The sequence below is a fragment of the Mustela erminea genome, chromosome 18 (genome assembly GCF_009829155.1).
Source record: "Mustela erminea isolate mMusErm1 chromosome 18, mMusErm1.Pri, whole genome shotgun sequence".
Lineage (NCBI taxonomy): Eukaryota > Metazoa > Chordata > Mammalia > Carnivora > Mustelidae > Mustela > Mustela erminea.
The window spans coordinates 37,609,382-37,629,384 of NC_045631.1; the positions used below are offsets into that span (position 1 = coordinate 37,609,382).

Here is a 20,003-nt window from a genome sequence, read left to right on the forward strand (position 1 = left end):
GGAAGCAGTTTAAACAGCTATCCGTAGTTGCCTGATTAAGTTACAGCACATCCACGCAATGAAATGGAGTCACTAAAAATGAGGCATTAGTAAAGATACAGAACCATTATCAACATAATTTTTTAAAAAAAAGACAAAATACAAAGCTTTGTGTACAGTATACTGCCATTTGTGGTAAAGGCTATATTTGTAAGGGTGCATATGAAACTCAGGGCGGTGGCTGCTTCTGGGAAGGAGTTAAGAAGTGGGAAAAAGAATTACTTTTCTTTTCAACGTATGTCCTTTGGTAAATTTTGAATTTTTCCTTAAGCATACATTATCTGATTTTTAAAAAGATAGATTAAAATCCAGCAATTATTATTTTAATGTTGTTCCTTTTTAGTTATATAAGCAATAGAAGTTTCTTATAAAAAATTGAAAGCAAAAAAATTAGAAACTAATTACATTTCTGTTTATAAGGTCTCTACACAATCCAGATGATAACCAAAGTGTGGACTTTTCTCAGATACTTCGAACTAACAAAAATCAGATTGTTGACTTAATTCATGAAAAAAAGTTGTTTTTTTTTTCTGAACTAAGTTTAATTGCGTTTAACTGAAAGAGAATGATGGCAAAGCAGGTACTTAGCTGGTAGTCTGCGTGCAAAGATGTACTCGGTGGGGTGGAGGGTGTATAGCAACTCCCTCTTTTAGCTCCCACACCAGGTCTGTACAGCTGAGACCTCCGAAGGCCGAATGAAAAAACAATTGAAATTGTTTTTTCAAACAATTGAACGTTTCAAACAAATGAACAATTCAGACTAAAAATGAAGCCAGAGTCTAACGGTGGAAACATAGGCCCTGTGTGCCTGTTGGGGCCCCCCCGACTTACCCCCGCCCCGGGCGGGAGGCTCTGTAGATCTCCGGCCAGCCTGGGGCCGCAGAGGCGCCGCTACTGGGCCAACTGGGCCGCGGAGGCTGGGGTCCCAGGGCATCTGGGGACCCACACCCTACGGAGAGAGAGTGCACTGTACCCCTGACCGAAAGAAATGCGTCTCCAGGGAAATGCGTCCCCTATACGCCCCTCTGAGCCCTCTCCCGACCCTCAGGAGAGAGGTGAGAGCCCAAACCCGGAGCCCTCCGCTCCGCGACCCACCCCGGCCGCTGGGGCCCCGCTTCGGGGCAATCTCACCGGGTTGGGCCGGTTCCCCCGCCTCATCCAAAAGGAGGTCGGCCCCTGGTGCCGGTCACCCGAGGATTTGGTGGGGGGAGCCTGCGGGCCTGAGGTTCTCACGCTGCCCGCACTGAGCTGGCTCCCCGCCTCCCCCGCGGGGCGAGAGCCGGGTGCCCGTGGGTCCAGGGCTCCCACCCGTTTCGGTGGGGACGACTCTGGGCGCTTTGCTCTCCGTGTCCCTGGAGCGACGAGCGACCGACTCCGACCCGTGCGAGAGAAACCTGGTCCTCCGGTCAAACCCCTTCCCCACAGCTTTGCCCAAATCCTCTTTCTTGCCTAGACCGAGGCCTGGGCAGTCTGCTGAGTCTCCCTCGCTAAAAATAGAGGGAAACCGAGGCACGCGAGGTTAAAGACATTTGCTGGATTAGGAGATCTTGGGGATGGTTTCTTGGTTAACAGGATCCTTGGCAAGCCTGGAGGATGCAACGTGCGAAGGGAAACAAACAGGTAAGGGTGGCCCGGGGCGGGTGGGGGGTTGGTGAGGAACATCTGGGCTAGGAGAGGGGGTCTGGAGGACAGGAGCAGCCTGCCCCCAGGAGCCCCACAAGGAGTCCTGGGGAGGAGGACTCTAACTTGAGAGCTAGCGGTCAGCCTCCCCAGCTTCTGGTGTTTTCTCAAAAAGCAGCCTCTGACATGCTAAAATGACCCAAACATTACAAGAGTGATAAACTGCAATGTCCACTCTTTTCTCCTTCCTGTCCCTTACTGGGGACTGTCAGCAATGTCAGTTCCCTCAAAAGAAACTGCTAAATGAAGGACGGTTAGAGTCAGCCAGTAGGGTCCTTGGACTCTTACTCCTTTGTCCTACCCCCCTACGCCTCCCCCCATTTGACTGGTGTGGCTAAAACTGGGGGAGGCTTGGAATGGGAGTGCTCCAGCTTTCTTTGTGTCCGTGTGGCTGTGACACTGTCACACCAGAGAGGAAATGGCCAAGAATAAGACTAATACTAAAAATAAAAACTAGGGGCACCTGGGGGGTTCAGATAGTTAAGTGTCTGCCTTCAGCTTAGGTCATGATCTCCAGGTCATGGGATGGAACCCCACATCGGTTCCCGGCTCAGAGGGGAGTCTGCTTCTCTCTCTCTCTCTCTCTCTCTCTCATCTGTCTCAAGTGAATAAACAAAACCTTTTAAAAATAAAAAAATAAAAACAAAACCTCATTGACTTTGGGGGTCTTGCTTCTGACCTAAGATTAGAGTTGATAAAACTTCAGGATCGTTCTAGATTGTTTTGTTTATAAACAATGAACCAGGCCATTTTCTCTCTGATATTCAGTTGGCGGAGGTGAGAGATTTTCCCCCATGCGGGTGGGTCTGTTCCTGGATAAGGGCAAAGGGGGTCCTGACAGACTCCCTAAAGGAGTTAACAATTCAGGTAAAGTAAAGATTCCAGCCAATCAAATAGTGTTTGGTCAAAGAAAAGCCCGATGGTGGCCCTGGCTGATTTCTTCCAGAATTGGCTGAGTGGCTGGTTATTTTGACATCTTAGAAAGCCAGCCTAGGGGGTGCTGAGCTGCGTGATCTTTATCTGTGTCGACCTGGGTTCTGCACGATCCCAGCCACTGCTGCCCTCCTGTCCCGCTTGCCAAGACTTCCCTTTGCTCAGAGAATTTGCACTGAAATTCCCTACGTTCTTTAACCTCGATTTTCATCCTCTGCCCCCCTCCCCACCCCCATCTATGTATGCTCCAGTTTCTCTGTTACACTCTGCATCCATTTCTCTGGGAGGCGAGGGAGGGTCCTCTGGGTCCAGTCCTACAGGTCTGGTGATGGAATTAACTGGTTAACGCCTAACTGGCTTGTTCAAATGCTAGGTCAGAGCACCTGAATGGGAGGACGCAGCGGCTGCCTGTCGTTCCCTCAGTCCGTCTTTTCCCGGCAGGTGCTTGGGGGTAAAGTTTACCTTCATGGGGAGGGTGATCCACCACCACCTGTGTTTATTAAATTCACATACTTTGAAATGGTATAAAAATTTCTTTTCTCCTGAAACTGAACATTCGAGGAGGTCAGAGACGGAAGAGGATTTTGTCTCGTTTCAGTTTGTAGTCTTGTTGGTCTGGCCGTGAATGGGAAAAAAAAAAAAAAAAAATCCAGGCCAAGACTCCAGTTGAGATATGACTTCTCCCACCATTTGGAAGGACCTGGAAACCGTATGGACTGGCCAGGACAGAGTTCGCGGGTCCAGAGGGAGTTAAGGGGGTGTCCAGAATCGAGCCTTCCTTTTACTAAAAAATAAATAAGTTCTGGCATCCAAATCAAGGAAGGAAATTAAAGGATGCAAAAGGGAAGAGAAGACCAGGAAGGAAAAAAAGCTGGGGGAGCCCTTTCTTAGCTCAGAACTGGCTCAGTACAGGGCCCCTGGCAGACCCTTCCACACCCAACTCAGGGACCAAAGAGAAAAGAAGGCATCTGCAGTTCTTCCTTAAATCTCCCCTTCTTTTTGCCCCTCAAAGACCCATACACTTCCCTGGTGCAGGAACCCAGCCACAGTGCCGGAGTCTTCCACCCCTTCTGTGGTTGAAGTCTGGGTGGCCAGCTCAAAGTCAGCCTTGAATCCTGCCCTTCTCCTATCTTCCCCACCCCACTCTGCACTGCCTTGGTCAGGGGGGAGGAGTCTGACATACAGGTGTCGCTGTCCAGAGTCCCCAGACTGCCCCCCACCATTGTACTTCCGGAGCATCAGCTTTCTAATCCCAGGGGGAGAAAAAGGTTTTGGAAATGTAGATTCACTGGTGCGGGGAACCAGCCCCGCAATGCTAATGTCTCTGTAGGGATCCAGCTCCCTGGAGGGAAGGAGCCCGCTCTGTAGATGAGGGGCCTGGAGGAAAGGGCTTTTAAGTTAGGTAGAAGTGAGTTTAACTCCCAAATGGAGACTCCGGGCTGCACAGTGGAGACCTCATGCTATAAGGCAAACATGAACCTTGGATGATAAAGACCTAGGGTCTTCAGTAGCAGGAGGAGCTGAGGCTCCCAGGTCAGCGGAAGGAAAAGTCAGCATAAATTTCTTTTCTGCAATGAGATGGCTTCACATTTTCCCTGCAGATATTGCAAAACAAGTGAATAAGGTATATAAATATATATGTGGGGCGGGTATATAACACCAAATTTTCTTTTTTTTAAATTTTATTTATTTACTTGACAGAAAGAGAGCACAAGTAGGCAGAGAGGCAGGCAGAGAGGGGGGGAGCAGGCTCCCTGCTGAGCAGAGAGCCCCAAGCGGGGGCTCGATCCCAGGACCCTGAGATCAGGACCTGAGCCGAAGGCACTTAACCCACTGAGCCACCCAGGCGCCCCAACACCAGATTTTCTAAGAAAGAAATGCTATCAAACCAGCAGTTGAGAAAATCAGACTCAATCTCTTAATACCCGTAGCTGGCTGAGCTCATTCGCTCTCCCTGAGCTCCCCCACCCCCCTCCAAGGGCACTGCTGTTGGGATGAGTAAACTTGCTCTAAGCCAAAGTCACGCTTCTATTTCATCCCAAGACTTTCAAAGGATCCATATAAGCTTTGCATATGTCTCAGGGAGGATCACAAGCAGCCTGTTACTCAGAATGGATTATGTGAGGTTCCGTTTATGAGGGCAAATTGTATTTCACACATGAGTCACCTTGAATAACCCAATAATTAATTAAAACCATGTCCTGCAGGGGAGAATTTATTACATTTGCCGGCTTTTTATGAGCTAAGTGTGGTTTGGAAATGAAAGATGTGAGTATTCTTCAATGAACGAGGTCTGCACTGCATTCGGCTCTGGCTCCTGGAGTCTCCCTCTCACCAGGTCCCAGAGAGCAAAATCTTCCAGCGGTGGGTGGGACTTGAGATTGGAAGCCTAGAGCAGAGCAGCTGGGTTGCAACTACCCCCGCCCTATCCAGGGCCCCACCAGTGTTTTCTGGAGTTCTTCCTGGAAACAAGTTGGGGTTTGGGGATGGGTGATACAGCAAAGCTGGGAGCCTTGGAAAGAGGGAAGGGGTGTGGGCTGTAGGGAGGGAGTTCAGGGATGAGACAAAATTCTGGCTCCAAGCTCCTTGGCAGTCCCTGCGAAAGAGGAACGGGCATCCTGAAACTCTTCTCGGAGCCTAGAAGTCACAGCTTCTGTGCAGGCTGGACACCACCAAGCTCAGGTCTCTTTCCAGTTTGGGAAGTCCTGTTCTAGGCACGAGGCCAGAACAAGGCTGTAGGCTGGTTCCTCACCTCAGATACCACCAACTGTGAGAGAAACAACACGATATTTACATATGTATAGTACACTTGACTGTCTTCCCTTCCTTCCTCTTTGTCTGTATCCTAGCAGCGGTGCCTGGAAGGTGGGGCAGGGAAAATCCACTTCCATTTTACCGATGAGGAGACTGAGGGTCAGAGAGAGGAGATGGCTAGCCTAAGGGCACACAGCTGGCAACACGCGACAGAGCAGAGACTGAAGTTCAAGGCCCCCCTGTCAATGATGCCCTAGGGGCAGAAAGGAATAAGAGATGGCAAAGCTAGTCTGGCCACTCCACCTCAGAAACCGAGGGTGCTCTGGTTCCTTTGGGGAGAACAGAGGTCTCTGGGGGCATCCCCAAGGAAGGAACTGGTTAGTCCTGGCCCAATGGCAGCAATTTTGCCTCTAGGTCTGACTATATATTCTATCTTTGACAGTCTGAGAGCTGGATAACCCAAAGACTCATCAGAGGATCCTATTCTTGTCTGTCTGGGAGAGGGAAAGGGAGAGAGGTTTCCCATTCCAAGAGCAACAAAGGAACCAAAGCGAGTCAGGAAGTGGTGGTGGTGGGGAGGGGGCTCTGCCTGGCCCTGCTCCACTCTCTCTGGGAGGGAGCCGAGGGAGCCAGGTTAGCTCTCCAGGCCACAAGCTGTACTGAACAATGGGGCGGGAATCTGTAAGGATAAGTCCTTTGGGGACTTTTCTAAGGCAGTCCTTTGAGAATTGGGTTGACCCAATTAATGAATAAATGGCATGAGAAAAAGGAAAGGAGGAAACTGGTACCGGTCATAGGCAAATTAAGAAATGTAGCAATCAAATATAAGGTGTGGATTTTGTTTAGGTCATGCTTTGAAAAACTAATCATGGAAAGAACTTTGAGACAGCTGAGGAAATTGAAACATGGATAGTATTAAGGGATTATTGTTAATTTTGTTACGTGTAATAATCGTATGGAGGATTTGTTAAAAGAGAACAGAGGGGCACCTGGGCGGCTCAGTCCTTAGGCGGCTGCCTTCGGCTGGGGTCGGGGTCCCAGGGTCCTGGAATGAAGCTCCGCATCCAGCTCCCTGCTCAGCGGGAAGCCTGCTACTCCCTCTCCCACTCCCCCTGCTTGTGTTCCTTCTCTTGCTGTCTCTCTGTGTCAAATAAATAAATAAAATCTTAAAAAAAAAAAACCAGAAAACAGAAAGAAAGGTAGAAGTCCTTATCTGTTAAACATTCCAACTGAAGTAATTTTGGGTAAAATGATGTCTAGGATTTGCTTTAAAATACTCTAGAAAAAACCCATGAAATAAGACTGGCTATGAATGATAATTGAGGCTGAATAATAAGGATAAAGAAGGGGTTATTATCCTCTTCAACATATGTGAATTTTACCTTTTTTTTTTTTTTTACTGTTTACATTTCTGTATATGTGAGATTTGCCACTAGAAAACAAATCAGTAAAGTTGTGAATCCATCTCCCAGAAAACCGCACACATGCACCAACGTTCACCCTCCGTTTCAAGGACTGAGCACATGGAAAAGGTGCAGAATCTTCAGGCTCACCAAACAGCTTCCCCCCACACACACACACACACAGGACAGGACAGCTCTGGAAAGTGATTTAGGTGCTGTGCATGTGGACAACCCGGCAGGCAGAGAAGCTAAGGAGTCTGGTCTTCAGTCATTCAGCTTTAGGTGAAAATTTCCCAGTGTCGTTCCTTGTTACTCATCTAGACTCAGCTCCAAAGTGAAAGAGCGGGGAGAGTGGGGTGGAGAGAGGGATTTGAATTTAGTCCCCACCTTTATGGTTTTGAAAATTGGGAGGGGTGGTGTCACTGGTCTAAAATTATTGTGTTTAGAGTTCCTTTATTTTGGAGTCAATAGTTTATTTTTCTCGAACCCCTTTATTTTTCCCTTTTCCCTTTGAGGACCTCTCAAATATCTCAGGTCTATCAAGTATCAGTTTGTATTTTTTTTTAAAGATTTTATTTATTTATTTGTCAGAGAGAGAAAGCGAGCACAGGCAGACAGAGTGGCAGGCAGAGTCAGAGGGAGAAGCAGGCTCCCTGCAGAGCAAGGAGCCCGATGCGGGACTCGATCCCAGGACGCTGGGATCATGACCTGAGCTGAAGGCAGCTGCTCAACCAACTGAGCCACGCAGGCGTCCCCAGTTTGTATTTTTTAATGAGATTTATTTCTGTTTCTTTTTTTTTTTTAAGATTTTATTCATTTATTTTACAGAGAGAGAGACAGCAAGAGAGGGAACACAAGCAGGGGGAGTGGGAGAGAAGCAGGCTTCCCACTGACTAGGGAGCCAGATGCAGGGGCTCCATCCCAGGACCCCAGGATCACGACCCGAGCACCCGAGCGAGCGAAGGCAGGCGCTTAAGGACTGAGCCACCCAGGCGCCCCTTATTTCCATTTCAAAAACTGGAAAAGCTCGGCGTTTGAACAGGGAAGAGAAAGTGAAGTGGTCAGAGCCAGGATTTGGTTTTCGTAAAGACACGTACTGGAGTCCAGCATTTATCATTAGCCTCTAGAAGTTGGACAAATTAACCTCCTCAACCTTAGTTTTCTTATCTACAAAACCGGTAGTAACAATTGCCCAACCCAGATCTCGCGTTGTGGGGATTAAATGAAATTTACATATAGGGCACTTACAGTCCAGCAGCGCAGGACATTCGATTAGGATACCAGGAATTCTGAAGCGGCAGCCCCCAGGAGCCGGAGGGGGAGGGGGCAGGGATGCGGGGGTCTGCAGGCCTGGTGCTGGCCAAAGTGGCCTGTGGGGAATGCCGTCCTAAGCCGGGTACAGCAGCCTCCCACACACACGCCTCTCTGAGCGAACAAAGCAGGTTTTGGTCCCGCGGGATCTTCCACCAAGAGGCAGGCCTCTGCCTCAGGGTGAGGGCTCCCTCCTGGCACAGAGGTCTCTGTGTGTGGAAGGATGGTCTAGGAGGAGGCTCCCACACTCTCCAGCGGCTCCATCTGAGCCACTCGTCTGCAGGGCCATCTGAGAGCTGGCGGGTAAGCCTGGCAGGGTGCGGAGTGTTCAGGCGTATTCCAGAAAAATCTGCCCCACCAGGTGTCCAAGGCTCTTGGACTAAAAGGGAAGTCTTTCGGTTGCCCCTCCTCTCTAGCCAGAGAGTTGTTCATAGGGCCCTTTGGTTCCTATGAAATCTCCTCTCTGGAGGTTGCCACCTAGCCGCCTAGTACAGATCTCAGACCACAAAGTATCCACGGATGAAGAGCTGGTCCGCTGTCCAACTGTGGCTGCCCTGGTCCAAGCCTTGGCCGGCACCCCTGGGACAGGTGATTCCTGACGCTAGAAACACCACACAGAAGGGGCAAGCAAGGGACAAATGAGGCAGAACCTGAAGGTAGGCTGGTGTGGGAGATTCTGAGCCAAGGCTGGAGGGCAAGTGCCCCCAATCCCTGTGGACATCATCCCCCAAACACACAAGCATGTAGCTGGAGACCTGGGCAGCTCCTTCTCAGACCCGAGGGGTTATTAAGGAATTGAGGGGGGATGGAGAGATGGGGGCCTGCTTACCATGGCTTTTATCCAGGCCTCCATCTTGGCCTCTGCGGCTGAGCCCCATTCTTAGGGGAAATTTCTAGGCTAACCTTAGGAATAAGAAACTGAGAACCCTGGTCTTGCTCAATGGGGCGGGAACAGCCGGACCAGCAGTCCCAAGCAAGTTTTGGCCCCCATAGAACCTGGGAAACATGAAACGAAGCTTGTAGACCTTCTACATGCTCATGTGCCAGCCAGCCTGGCTTTTGGAATTCCCCCGGGCAGGCATGGAGAGGGACAGTCAGGGCCTCCCTGCAAGTTCCAGCATCGCATCTAGCCACCAGAGCGGTCTACCTTCTGTGTTCTTCATCTGTCCTCCTGCTCCTACTACGGCAGCTCAGAGCTACCTGGAACCATGGAACGGGCCATTCGTTCTGAGGTCGATTCATTCTGACTTGGGCAAGACAGCTTCTTTCCCTAGGCATCTGCCACCTAATCACTTGAACACACCACGGACTAAAATGGAGTGATCTCTAAGGACCCCAACCTCAAACACCAATAGACTAGTTCGAGTCGCTGCAGAATTGGGGACTTCCTATTCTTCAAGGGGAGAAGAGAGAAAGGGGGGGCCCCACATATCCCCCATCAGAGATAACTCTAATTCATGACTTCATAAAAGAAAGCTTTTCTATCCTCTTCAGCTCCTAGATCCTTAGTGCCTGGTGTGAGTTTCTGCAGAGTAGCCTCCATGATCAGAATCTTCTCTCAAGCTCTGCCCCAGCCATAGAAACAAACTGAGGGAGAGCAATGTTCTTGGGGGGAAGTCTCAGGGGGAAGATTTCTGGCACCCAGGGCCAATCCAGAGCCAATAGCAGCTACAGCTTTCTCTGACTGTGGACAAAGCTATAGACTCTGTGGAGTTAAAATATTAAAAAAAAAAATTGGCAGGTGGTTTTCCAATTTGAAGTTGGGGACATTTGGGGTGCCTGGGTGGCTCAGTGGGTTAAGCCTCTGCCTTGGGCTCAGGTCATGATCTCAGGGTCCTGGGACTGAGCCCTGCATCAGGCTCTCTGCTCAGCAGGGAGACTGCTTCCTCCTCTCTCTGCCTGCCTCTCTGCCTGCTTATGATCTCTCTCTCTCAGATAAATAAATAAAATCTTAAAAAAAAAAGTGGAGGACATTTCATCTATCCTCTCAGAGCTCTTAGAAAATCCCTGAAGGAGGTGAGAAGGGAAGAAATACTAATTTAAGCCCATGTAATCCAGAGTCCACAGCTCTGTTCCAATCCCAAATCTCACCTTTTTTTTTTTTATAAAGATTTTTATTTATTTGCTAGAGAGAGAGAGAGAGAGATACAGAGCGCAAGCACAGGCAGACAGAGTGGCAGGCTAGAGGCAGAGGGAGAAGCAGGCTCCCTGCGGAGCAAGGAGCCCGATGTGGGACTCGATCCCAGGACGCTGGGATCATGACCTGAGCTGAAGGCAGCTGCTTAACCAACTGAGCCACCCAGGCGTCCCCCCAAATCTCACCTTAATGTAGGGGTTCCCTATGTACGGCGCAATATCGGCTCTGGACATTTACAGTCCAGAGTAGACAGGCTGTTGCCTGCCAGATTTTCCAGACTCTTAACATGTTGGGGTCTGGGATAAAGGGCTGGCCCAGAACCTTGGTGGCCTGCCGAAGATGGACTTTTCTCCAGGTCAGAGTACTTAGACAGTAACTAGGAACTATTTGATGTTCATCTCAGGCTGGGGCTGAGGTTCAGAAATGCATATGGTGTGTGGTGTGTGTGTGTGTGTGTGTGTGTGTGTGTGTGATATGCCTACCTTTCTCCTCTCCCAACTTTGTTTCCTGGAACAGATAGCTTAGTGAAAAGGAAAGGAGAAATGTTTTGCTACAGTGGTGGGGGAGAGACAGAGGAAAAGGACGTGAGCCACAAGATGCCCATGTTCTGGACCACTGGAATGGTCTCAGGCTACTCCGCAAGGGAAATGGGGGAACCAGAGCAAGAAATTCAATCTCTCAAACTATACTCTCTCCTAAGTCTCCAACCTACAGTTTCACTCTAGGACAAGTGGGTAGGTTTGGACTCTGAGGGGCCAGTGCCTTGGTTCTGACTTTCCACTTGATTGCAGAGTGAAAACTCAGTCTTCATTTCTAGTGGGGTCTATGCACCGGGAGCTCTAACAGTAGCCAGCATTTAACCTGATAATTATCATCTACAGCCATTACCCCCCCCACCTCCCACCCCCACCCCCGCCTTGGAAAAAAAATAAAACAAAACAAATGGAGATGGGGGTGGGGAGGTTGTAAGGGACTCCTGTCACTTCCTGGAATTTGTAGGTGGGTTTTTTGATACATTCCCCATTCCTGAGTCCCATCCAAGATCGCAGGGGCTAGAATAACGAAGGCAGAGTCTCTCAGGACCCAAGAAACTGCTGCAAACTCCAAAGACGTTGGTTGTGAGTCTCCATTTGAGAATCCCCCCTCTGTTACTCCACTTCCAGCCCGTGTATAAGCAGGGAGGCTGGAAGGCTTCTCAGGGCCTTCCAAGATGAGGGTAGAGGAGGTGATCTCTCCCACCAATCTGGTCCCATTTAATGGGCCACGGTGGAGTTTACACCCTAGAACTGACCATCCCCACTTAGTCAGCCAGGGTGACCCACGGAGCCAGGTCTCAGGGCAGCGCTCGACTCAAGGACCTAATACGTGGGTTCCACCATAGATCCTTGCAGAATCATCAGTGGCCAGCCCAGGGGCCTATTTGTGGCTCTCTCTGCGGTTTTGCTCCCCCACTAAGGCCCTCAACCTCCAGGAATGCTCCCTTCTCGGCTCCTGCCTACTGCCTGCTCTTGTGGCCAAAGGGAACATTGAAGCGGACTTAGAGAGCTGGTCCAGCCCTTCTCTCCTTACAGAGGCAGATGAGAAAACAGGCTCGCAGAGTGGAAATGACTGTCCAAAAAAACCTTGCTTAAGACTTGGGCTCTGCACTGTTGCCCTCTAGGCCCAAAATTCCTAGAGGTTTGGGCCAGATCTGCGCGGGGCTTTTCCAGCTTGAGAGCCCAGTGCGGGGTGCGGGGGTGGGGATGACTGAAGTCTCTCCCCAGCAAAGCCCCGGTGGGAAGAGGGGGCTGGGGACGTTAGCGCCAGCAGGCCTTCCAAACTGGGACAGGACACCCATGGCAGGCAGGGAACAGGCTGTTTGGCCCACAGCGGCTGGACCAAAGGACTGGAGGTTCTTGGTGTCTGTTCAGCGACCCTGAGTTTTGCCCCCTCTCCTCCCTCCCTTCTTCCCTCCCCTCCAGACCCCACTCACGGTTCTGGGGCTTGGCTTGGCGCTTCCTCTGATTTCCAGGCACCAGCAGGGCGGGCAGCAGAGGCCCTGCGGTTGGGGCTAGCGGCTTCCCTTAGGAGACCATCTTTTCATTGCTCCTCAGATCCAGTGTTCCATACTGGAGGCCCTGATCGGCTCCTTTTGTAGCTCTCTCCTCAGTCCCTGCTTCTGAAGCATCTGGATTTGTCCTGAGAGGGCCCTGATCCCAGGGTTGTTGCCGGGGGTTCCCTTGGTGGGGAGGGACGGTGACAGTGATGGTAGTAGTGGCCTCCTGCAGATCCCTGTCTCCGGTCTCTGGTTCTTGTAGCTCCTGTATCCAGCCATCATTTTTTCCCAAAAGACTTTTCTCTAAGGTCGGGGGAGGCCCCGCCTGACTTCATTTCTGAGAGAAGGGTCTGGGCCCCCTCTCACTCCCAGCTGCTGGCAGGGCTCCACCGCCACAACCAGCTCCAGGCCGCCCTGCCTATTGCCCTTGCCAGGGACTGGCTCCGAGCCGACCCCTTCTAGACTTGGAGAAGAACAATGGAAAATCGAGAGGACCGGAAAGGAGAAAACGAGAGCGGGCGTTGGGGGGAAGGGGACAGAGAGCAGTAAATCAGAGATAAGGGAGAAATAAATAATAATAAAAAAACAAAAAATAAATAAATGAGAGGGAAAGACAGAAAAGGAGAAAGGGGAAAAAAGGGAAAACGAAATAAAAACGAAAGGAAGAAAAAGCAAACGAAGAAAAAATAATGTAAGGGACAGATAGGGTGAAGGGAATGGTGTAAGGGACAGACAGAGCGAAGGCGACCAAAGCATAAATAAAGTCACACGGGGATGGGGGTGGGGGAGGAGGTAAGCACTACAAACAGAAAGAAAGAACGCAAGAAAGAAAGCGCAAAAAGAAAGCTCGTTAAAACTGAAGGAAAGAAAGTCATAAAGGGAACTATGAATGCAAAAAGGAAAGATAAAAGAAAAAAGAAAAGAAAGATATCAGAGACTAAAGACCGGACGAAAGAAAATGCAGAGGGGAAGAAAGAATGTTAGAAATGACGAAAGAAAAGGGCACCCCCCTCCTCCCCGCAATTAGATCCTTTCGTAAAGGAAGCAACTCCAAGCAGTTTAGCGGCATAGGAGCCCCGAACTTTCCAGAAAAGGCATTGTCGCCGCCACAGATAAATTCCCATTATTCTTCACGGCCGTCCTGAGGCCTGCGGTTGCCGAGATCGTATACACCGTTCCAGGTGGCAGAACGAAGCCACCAGGCGCTCACCTCGCTTTGCCAAAAAAATACATAATTTCACAAATGCCCCAAGTGGGGCTACGGGGCGCCTCTCGCCCCCTCCCCCTTGGCCAGCGGCCCGAGCCCGGGCGGGGGCGGGAGTTGACACGAAGGTTCCAAGTCCCCGTGGCCGGAACCCCTGGGGGCGCGGCGGCTGCGCTCAAAGGCCCGGCCATAAAGGTCATAGGCGGTCTGTGGGGCCTAGCTGAATGGGCTCCCGGAGGTAAACAGACTCTTAACTTTCAACTTGGCCTTGACCTTCCTGGAGGTGTCTGGGCGGTATGTAAAGGAGCAGCTGAGGCTTTCAGGGCGTTTGGCTGGGTCCGTAAAGGGAGCTGGGGGTGGGGAGCGGCTCCGGGGTCCCGGAGGGTCGGCGGCGTGGAGGCTCCCAGCAGGACACAAAGGAGCCTGTGGGGCTGTGGGAAGGGTTGGCTCACCCCCCTCCCCACATTCCCTCCCGCCCCCCACCTCAGGCTGGGAGGTCAGGAGATCTGGGTTGTCCTGAGACCTTAGCGGAGCTCAGGTGGAGCTCCAGGGAGGATTTGGAAGCTCTGAGTCTCTTTTCTCTTTGTGGGCACCTCAGACGTACTCAGGGCTGAGAGAGGCAAGTGAGAAGTGACAGGTACTCTTTAGGGCAATTGTCCTTTTCAACTGAGAACAGGTGGCTGTAGTTGATTAGACGCAGGTACACATAGAGAAGCACAGATAGAACTCATTTTTATTCAGTTTATAAAATGCTCTCAAGTGCAAGATTTCACTTAATCTTCACAGCATTCCTGTGAATCATTGTCCCCAGGAGGAGACAGATAATTTCTACAGATAAGGACAATTAGTCCTACCTTAGCTGACTCCAGTTAAGGTCTATGATAGGTCACAGACAGATGCACATACATATGCTGTACAGATTATGAGAACACATGTTCATATACTAATAAACATAACATCCAGAACTATTCCCTGGGATCTAGTAGATACTAAATAAATTGTAGCCTATAATGAAAACAGAAACAAAAATCCTGTGGTACTTATTTGTACTGAAATGTATCTGTTTACATAGGGGTCTACAGCACAGCTGGGGAGCTTAGGGAGGACTGGGTGTGAGTTCATCCTCTCTGCATTCCACAGTAATGCAGAGCCCAGGGCATTTGGCTGCTTATTTCCACGGCCACGGATGTGAACTAGAACACTTCTTATCCCCAAATCACAGTGACAGGCAGTGTTGTGTTTAATTTAATTACATTCTTGTGTTTAATTATTTTTCCTTCTAAAAAATAGAGATAAAGCAGAAGGACAGTAAAGTCCAGAAATATCAAGCGTACAACTTGAATTTTCGCAAGGGAACACACCCAGGTATCTAGCAAGTAGACTGAGCTCCGGAACATTTCCAGCACCCCCGAAGGCTTCCTTATGTCACCTCCCAGTCAGGAACCTCCCTCCCCAGGGTAATCTCTTCTGATCTCTATCACCATAGATAATTTTGCCTGTTCTTTAAAAAAAAAAAAAAAAGATTTTATTTATTTATTTGACAGACAGAGATTGGCGCAAGTAGGCAAGGGCGGGGGAGCAGGCTCCCTGCTGAGCAAAGAGCCGGATGTGGGGTTCAATCCCAGGACCCTGGGATCATGACCTGAGCTGAAGGCAAAGGCTTTAACTCATTGAGCCACCCAGGTGCCCCAGTTTTGCCTGTTCTTGAACTGAACAGAAATAGAATCATACAAAAGTTGCTGTCTTGTGTCTGGCTACTTTCATTCACATATCTGTGTGACTCATTCATGTTGTGGGTAATGGTAGTTTTTTTTTATTGCTACGTAGTACTCCATTCTTTAATTAGAGCATGATTTACTTAACTATTCTACTACCGATAGACCTTTGGCTTGTTTTTATTTCTGAGCTCCAGTGAACTGGGCAGCTTTGGACATTCTAGTACGTGCCTTTTGATGGACATAAGCATTCATTTCTGTTGGGTATACATCCAGGAATGGAATTTTTGGGTCATAAGCTAGGATTAGAATTATTTATTTCTGGGTGCCTGGGTGGCTCAGTGGGTTAAAGACTCTGCCTTCGGCTCATCCAGGGGTCCTGCAATGGAGCCCCACATTGGGCTCTCTGCTCAGCAGGGAGCCTTCTCCTCCCCCACTTCTGCCTGCCTCTCTGCCTACTTGTGATCTCTGTCTGTCAAATAAATAAATAAAATCTTTAAAAAGAGAATTATTTATTTCTAAATTTAGGGATCTATATGCCTGTCCTGTCATCTACCAAGTTAAAAGCAGTGAAAAGGGGCTCGTGGGTGGCTCATTTGGTGAAGCATGCAACTCTTGATCTTGGGGTTATAAGTTAAAGACCCACATTGGGTGTAGGGTATACTTAAAAAAAAAACCCAACAATAAAGTGAAGAAGTCTTAGTCTGTAGGTACAAATACTGGTAGTTCTGCTTTTCTTTCTTTCTTTTTTCTTTTATTTAAAGATTTTGTTTATTTGACAGAGAGATCACAAGTAGGCAGAGAGGCAGGCAGAGAGAGGGGGGGGGAAGCAGGCTCTCTCCTGAGCACAGAGCCTGATGTGGGACTCGATCCCAGGACCCCGAGATCATGACCTAAGCTGAAGGCAGAGGCTTAACCCACTGAGCCACCCAGACTCCCTGATCTGCTTTTCCTTGTTACACAAGCAAGACGCTATGACAAGAAACTAGAAAGCATCAAAGATATATCTTCTCCTTTTTCTCTCATATTGTTTTCAAATACCATTAAATCTATCAAGGGTTTTGTGCTTGATGTCTTCTATTACTACCGATGTTTGTTGAGGGTGAGTTTTAATCTCAGCCGCATAGCTTGGGGAAATTCCAGTTTGCGTGGGCCCTTTCCCGAAAGATGGCTCAGGTTCAGGTTCAGGTTGGTAAGGTTGAGCCTGGCTGAGCCCACCTAGAGTCAGAATGGTTTGTTCTCTATAATTGCCATGACCTTGGCGTGGAGTGGAAAAATTCCTGCCCTCTCCAGAAAAACTGGAGAAAACGTAGAGTCGGAAGGATTTGATTTGGGGGGGCGGGTAGCAAAGGAAACAGAACCTCTGAAGGTCTGTGAAAGAAATTGGTTTGAGTCTTCTGAATTTCACTGTACAAGGGGGCCCTACAGAGGGACCTCCAGCAATTCTCGCAGAGGTGGGGCTCTCTCTCTCCCTCCCTTTTTCCTTTTAAGGAAATGTAAAGCCTGGATGAAGCAGATAGGGGTCCTGGGCTTCTGAACACTCAGCTTGGGTAGGAATGTGCCAGGATCAGGTGCCAGGTCAGTATAAGAGGAGAGCTGCAGGGCAGAGAGGCGGGACATCTCCTTCTTTCTTGGGGTCCAAAACTCCTGCAACTAATGTATGGTCAATTAGGCCTGGCTTCCCAGAAATTCTTTAAAATCCAGAAAAGGGGGGAGAAGAGGTCCTCTTTTCTGGCTGGTACTTCAGGATTTTGTAAGATCCTCTCCCATTCCTTCCTTCAACTTTTCTCTTTTTCTCTTTGTGCTGATGTCCCTGGGTCTGTCTCTCTCTCGATATTCAGGTCCTGTGTGTCGCCTCTCTCCGTATCTCTTTCCACATCATTCAATTAAAAGCCAGACCCTCTTTCACTGGCTACGTCTAGAAACTCCATGTCCGTTTCAGATCTGAACGTTGCATGTCCCAGGCCCCAGATCTTCCCCTCATCTTCAAAGATCTTGTCCCCCCCCCCCTTCTGCCCCACCCGGATCTGGGAGCCGCCTGGGCGGTAGCTGGGATCCTTGGGGAAGGGGCTTCCTAGGCACTTCCTATGCGCATCCGGAATTGGAGGGGCACCCGGAGTGAGCTGGGATGCTTGTACCCAGGATCCCAAGCCGGGGGCTCACAGAAATACCTTCTAGTCTCCATTTCCCAGCCTCCTCTAGTTCACGCACATTCCCAGGTTCCCCTTTCAGGCGCAGAGCGGCCTCCGGCCCCACCCCCGACTCCCCCCCACCCCACCCCCAGCCCAGGAGACGACGCGCACTTTATAGGGAGAGCTTTTTATTCTCTCGTTAAACCGGCCAAAGCACAGGAGACAGGGAGGGAGAGGAGGCGGGCGGAGGTGGGGTTGGCTCCCCGTCGTCTCTCCCTCCTCCTCCTCCCAGTTCTCCCCGCCCCCTCCCGCCACGGAGCTCGGTTTCCCCGAACCGGGAAGGGCTTTCCTTGCTGTTCCTGTTTTCCAATGCAATAAAAGAGAGGGAGAGGGGAAGAGGGAGAGAGGGGAGGAGAGAGGGAGGGAGGGAGGAAGGAGCGGGCGAGAGAAAGACAGAAGCAGGGTAAAGTATTTTCGCAATTTCTGCCATGAAGATTTTATGAGCTTCTCTCCCCGGGGCCGCAGCCAATCAGCGCGCGTACCCTGGCACCTGCGTGTCCTGCGTCAGGACAGCCGGGCTGGAGCGAAGGCAGGCGCCCTGCGAGCTGGGGGCGATTTAAAAACGCCTTGGATTCCTGGGGGCCCGGGTGGGGAGAGCGAGCTGGGCGCCCCCCGGATCCCCCACCCCCGGCACCCCATGCGCCGAGCCTCGGCCCCATGGAGCCCGGCGATTATGCCACCCTGGACGGGGCCAAGGCCATGGAAGGCTTGCCCGGAGCCGGAGGGAGCCGGAATCTAGCCGCCCGCTCCCCCCTTCCCAGCCACCCCGCCGCCGCCGGGGCGCCTCCGCTGCTGCCCGCCGCCGTCAGCTATGCCCCCCTGGACCTGCCGGGCTCTGCGGAACCGCCAAAGCAGTGCCACCCGTGCCCCGGGGTGCCCCAGGGGACGGCCCCCGCTGCGGTGCCCTATGGCTACTTTGGAGGCGGGTACTATTCCTGCCGGGTGTCCCGGAGCTCGCTGAAGCCCTGTGCCCAGGCGGCCACCCTCGCTGCCTACCCCGCCGAGACCGCCGCGCCCGGGGAGGAGTACCCCAGCCGGCCCACCGAGTTTGCCTTCTATCCGGGGTACCCAGGACCCTACCAGCCAATGGCCAGTTACCTGGATGTGTCGGTGGTGCAGACTCTGGGCGCCCCGGGGGAGCCCCGCCACGACTCCCTGCTGCCTGTGGACAGTTACCAGCCCTGGGCCCTCACCGGGGGCTGGAATGGCCAGATGTGTTGCCAGGGGGAACAGAACCCACCGGGTCCCTTCTGGAAGGCGGCATTTGCAGGTAACTTGCCCCGCTATTTTGGGTCCCGTTGGTGCTGTCAGGGAGGTTGTAGGCCGCGCTGTCATGGGAGCCGTGGCTGTGGGCTTTGCCAACCTAGGAGGCCTTGGGACCAGCTTTTCATTAGGTCCGAGTGTTTGGTTCTTTTTGCTGCTGCGGGGCTCAAGCTGTTTCCACCTCTCAGATCCCAGGTTTAATTCCACCAAAGTGACTCAATTCAGTGAGTAGGGGAGGTGGGTTGGGTAGGAACATAGATATCAGATATTCTGTAAAGAGTTCAAGCCCTCATTTTGTCTCAGATGAATTTTTCAGTTTCCAAAGCAAATTTTAGATTTCCTGAAGTCATAACTTAGGGGTGCGTATATGTGTGCATGTCGTGTGTGTATGTGTGTGGTGTGTGTGTGCCCGCGCGCGTAAATGCATGCCCTTCTCTACTTAATTTGCCTGCAGGATCTATAAGAGTGGCCAAGAGGCTGAAAATGCATGTGAGGGTGGGTATGTGTGACTGTGGGCAAAGGTCTGGCCATGCGTGATGGGTGTGTTTGCAGAGGGCAGTGATAGGTGACGGTGGCCTGCAGAAGCCTGGTCTTTCCAAGCCTGAGCGGTCATCAGAAACCAGCCGAAGTCAAAGTGTCCCCTGGTGCTCTGGGGGAGAGTGTATGCATGTCCAGAAGGTGATCTGGGTGCTCCTGTAGGATTACTTAGCTTGTAGGGCCGGGGGTCTTCGCCTGGGCTTGCGGGCAGACGTCTGAACGAGGTTTTCTCTCCCTCCTTCTCCTGGGCGCAGAGTCAGGCGTGCAGCACCCTCCAGATGGCTGCGCCTTCCTACGTGGCCGAAAGAAGCGCATTCCTTACAGCAAGGGCCAGTTGCGGGAGCTGGAGCTGGAGTATTCAGCGAACAAGTTCATCACCAAGGACAAGAGGCGCAAGATCTCGGCAGCCACCAGCCTCTCAGAGCGCCAGATCACCATCTGGTTTCAGAACCGCCGGGTTAAGGAGAAGAAAGTCCTGGCCAAGGTCAAGACCACCACTAATCCGTGAGGGAGATCCCTGGCTGGGGAGGTGGGGGAGAAGTGGGAGTATCCTGGGGAGACCCAGAGCCCAAGGGTACCAGGCTAAAGCACAGGACTCTGTTGAGGGGCTCCCAGGCCACAGCTCCTGGGCTGTTCCTCAGGGATGGCCTGGGTGCCCCTGTGTGTTCTAGGGTGCCCATGAGGCCCAGAGTTACAATTCAGTTCACCAGAGTAACACACCACCCACAGGGCCCGTGGCAGTCATAATCATTCATCCTGGTGGTGGCAGTAATCACCATAACCAGTATGAGTTACTATGA

General features: G+C 51.1%; 1 protein-coding gene across 1 annotated transcript; it reads left to right on the plus strand.

Moving 5' to 3' along the window:
• The first annotated feature begins 17,975 nt into the window (after positions 1–17,975).
• Positions 17,976–19,750, plus strand: HOXB13 (homeobox B13). Its single transcript, XM_032322983.1, has 2 exons — positions 17,976–18,673; positions 19,458–19,750. Exons 1-2 carry the CDS (start codon positions 18,061–18,063, stop codon positions 19,709–19,711), a joined length of 867 nt encoding a protein of 288 aa, XP_032178874.1. The 5' UTR covers positions 17,976–18,060; the 3' UTR covers positions 19,712–19,750.
• The last annotated feature ends 253 nt before the right edge of the window (positions 19,751–20,003 follow it).

What these genes read in the sequence shown, in the direction of transcription:
- HOXB13 (XM_032322983.1), top strand. Translation starts at nt 18,061, where the DNA reads ATGGAGCCCGGCGATTATGCCACCCTGGACGGGGCCAAGGCCATGGAA. An exon ending in CTGGAAGGCGGCATTTGCAG is followed by an intron (nt 18,674 to 19,457) that starts GTAACTTGCCCC and finishes TCCTGGGCGCAG; the next exon opens with AGTCAGGCGTGCAGCACCCT.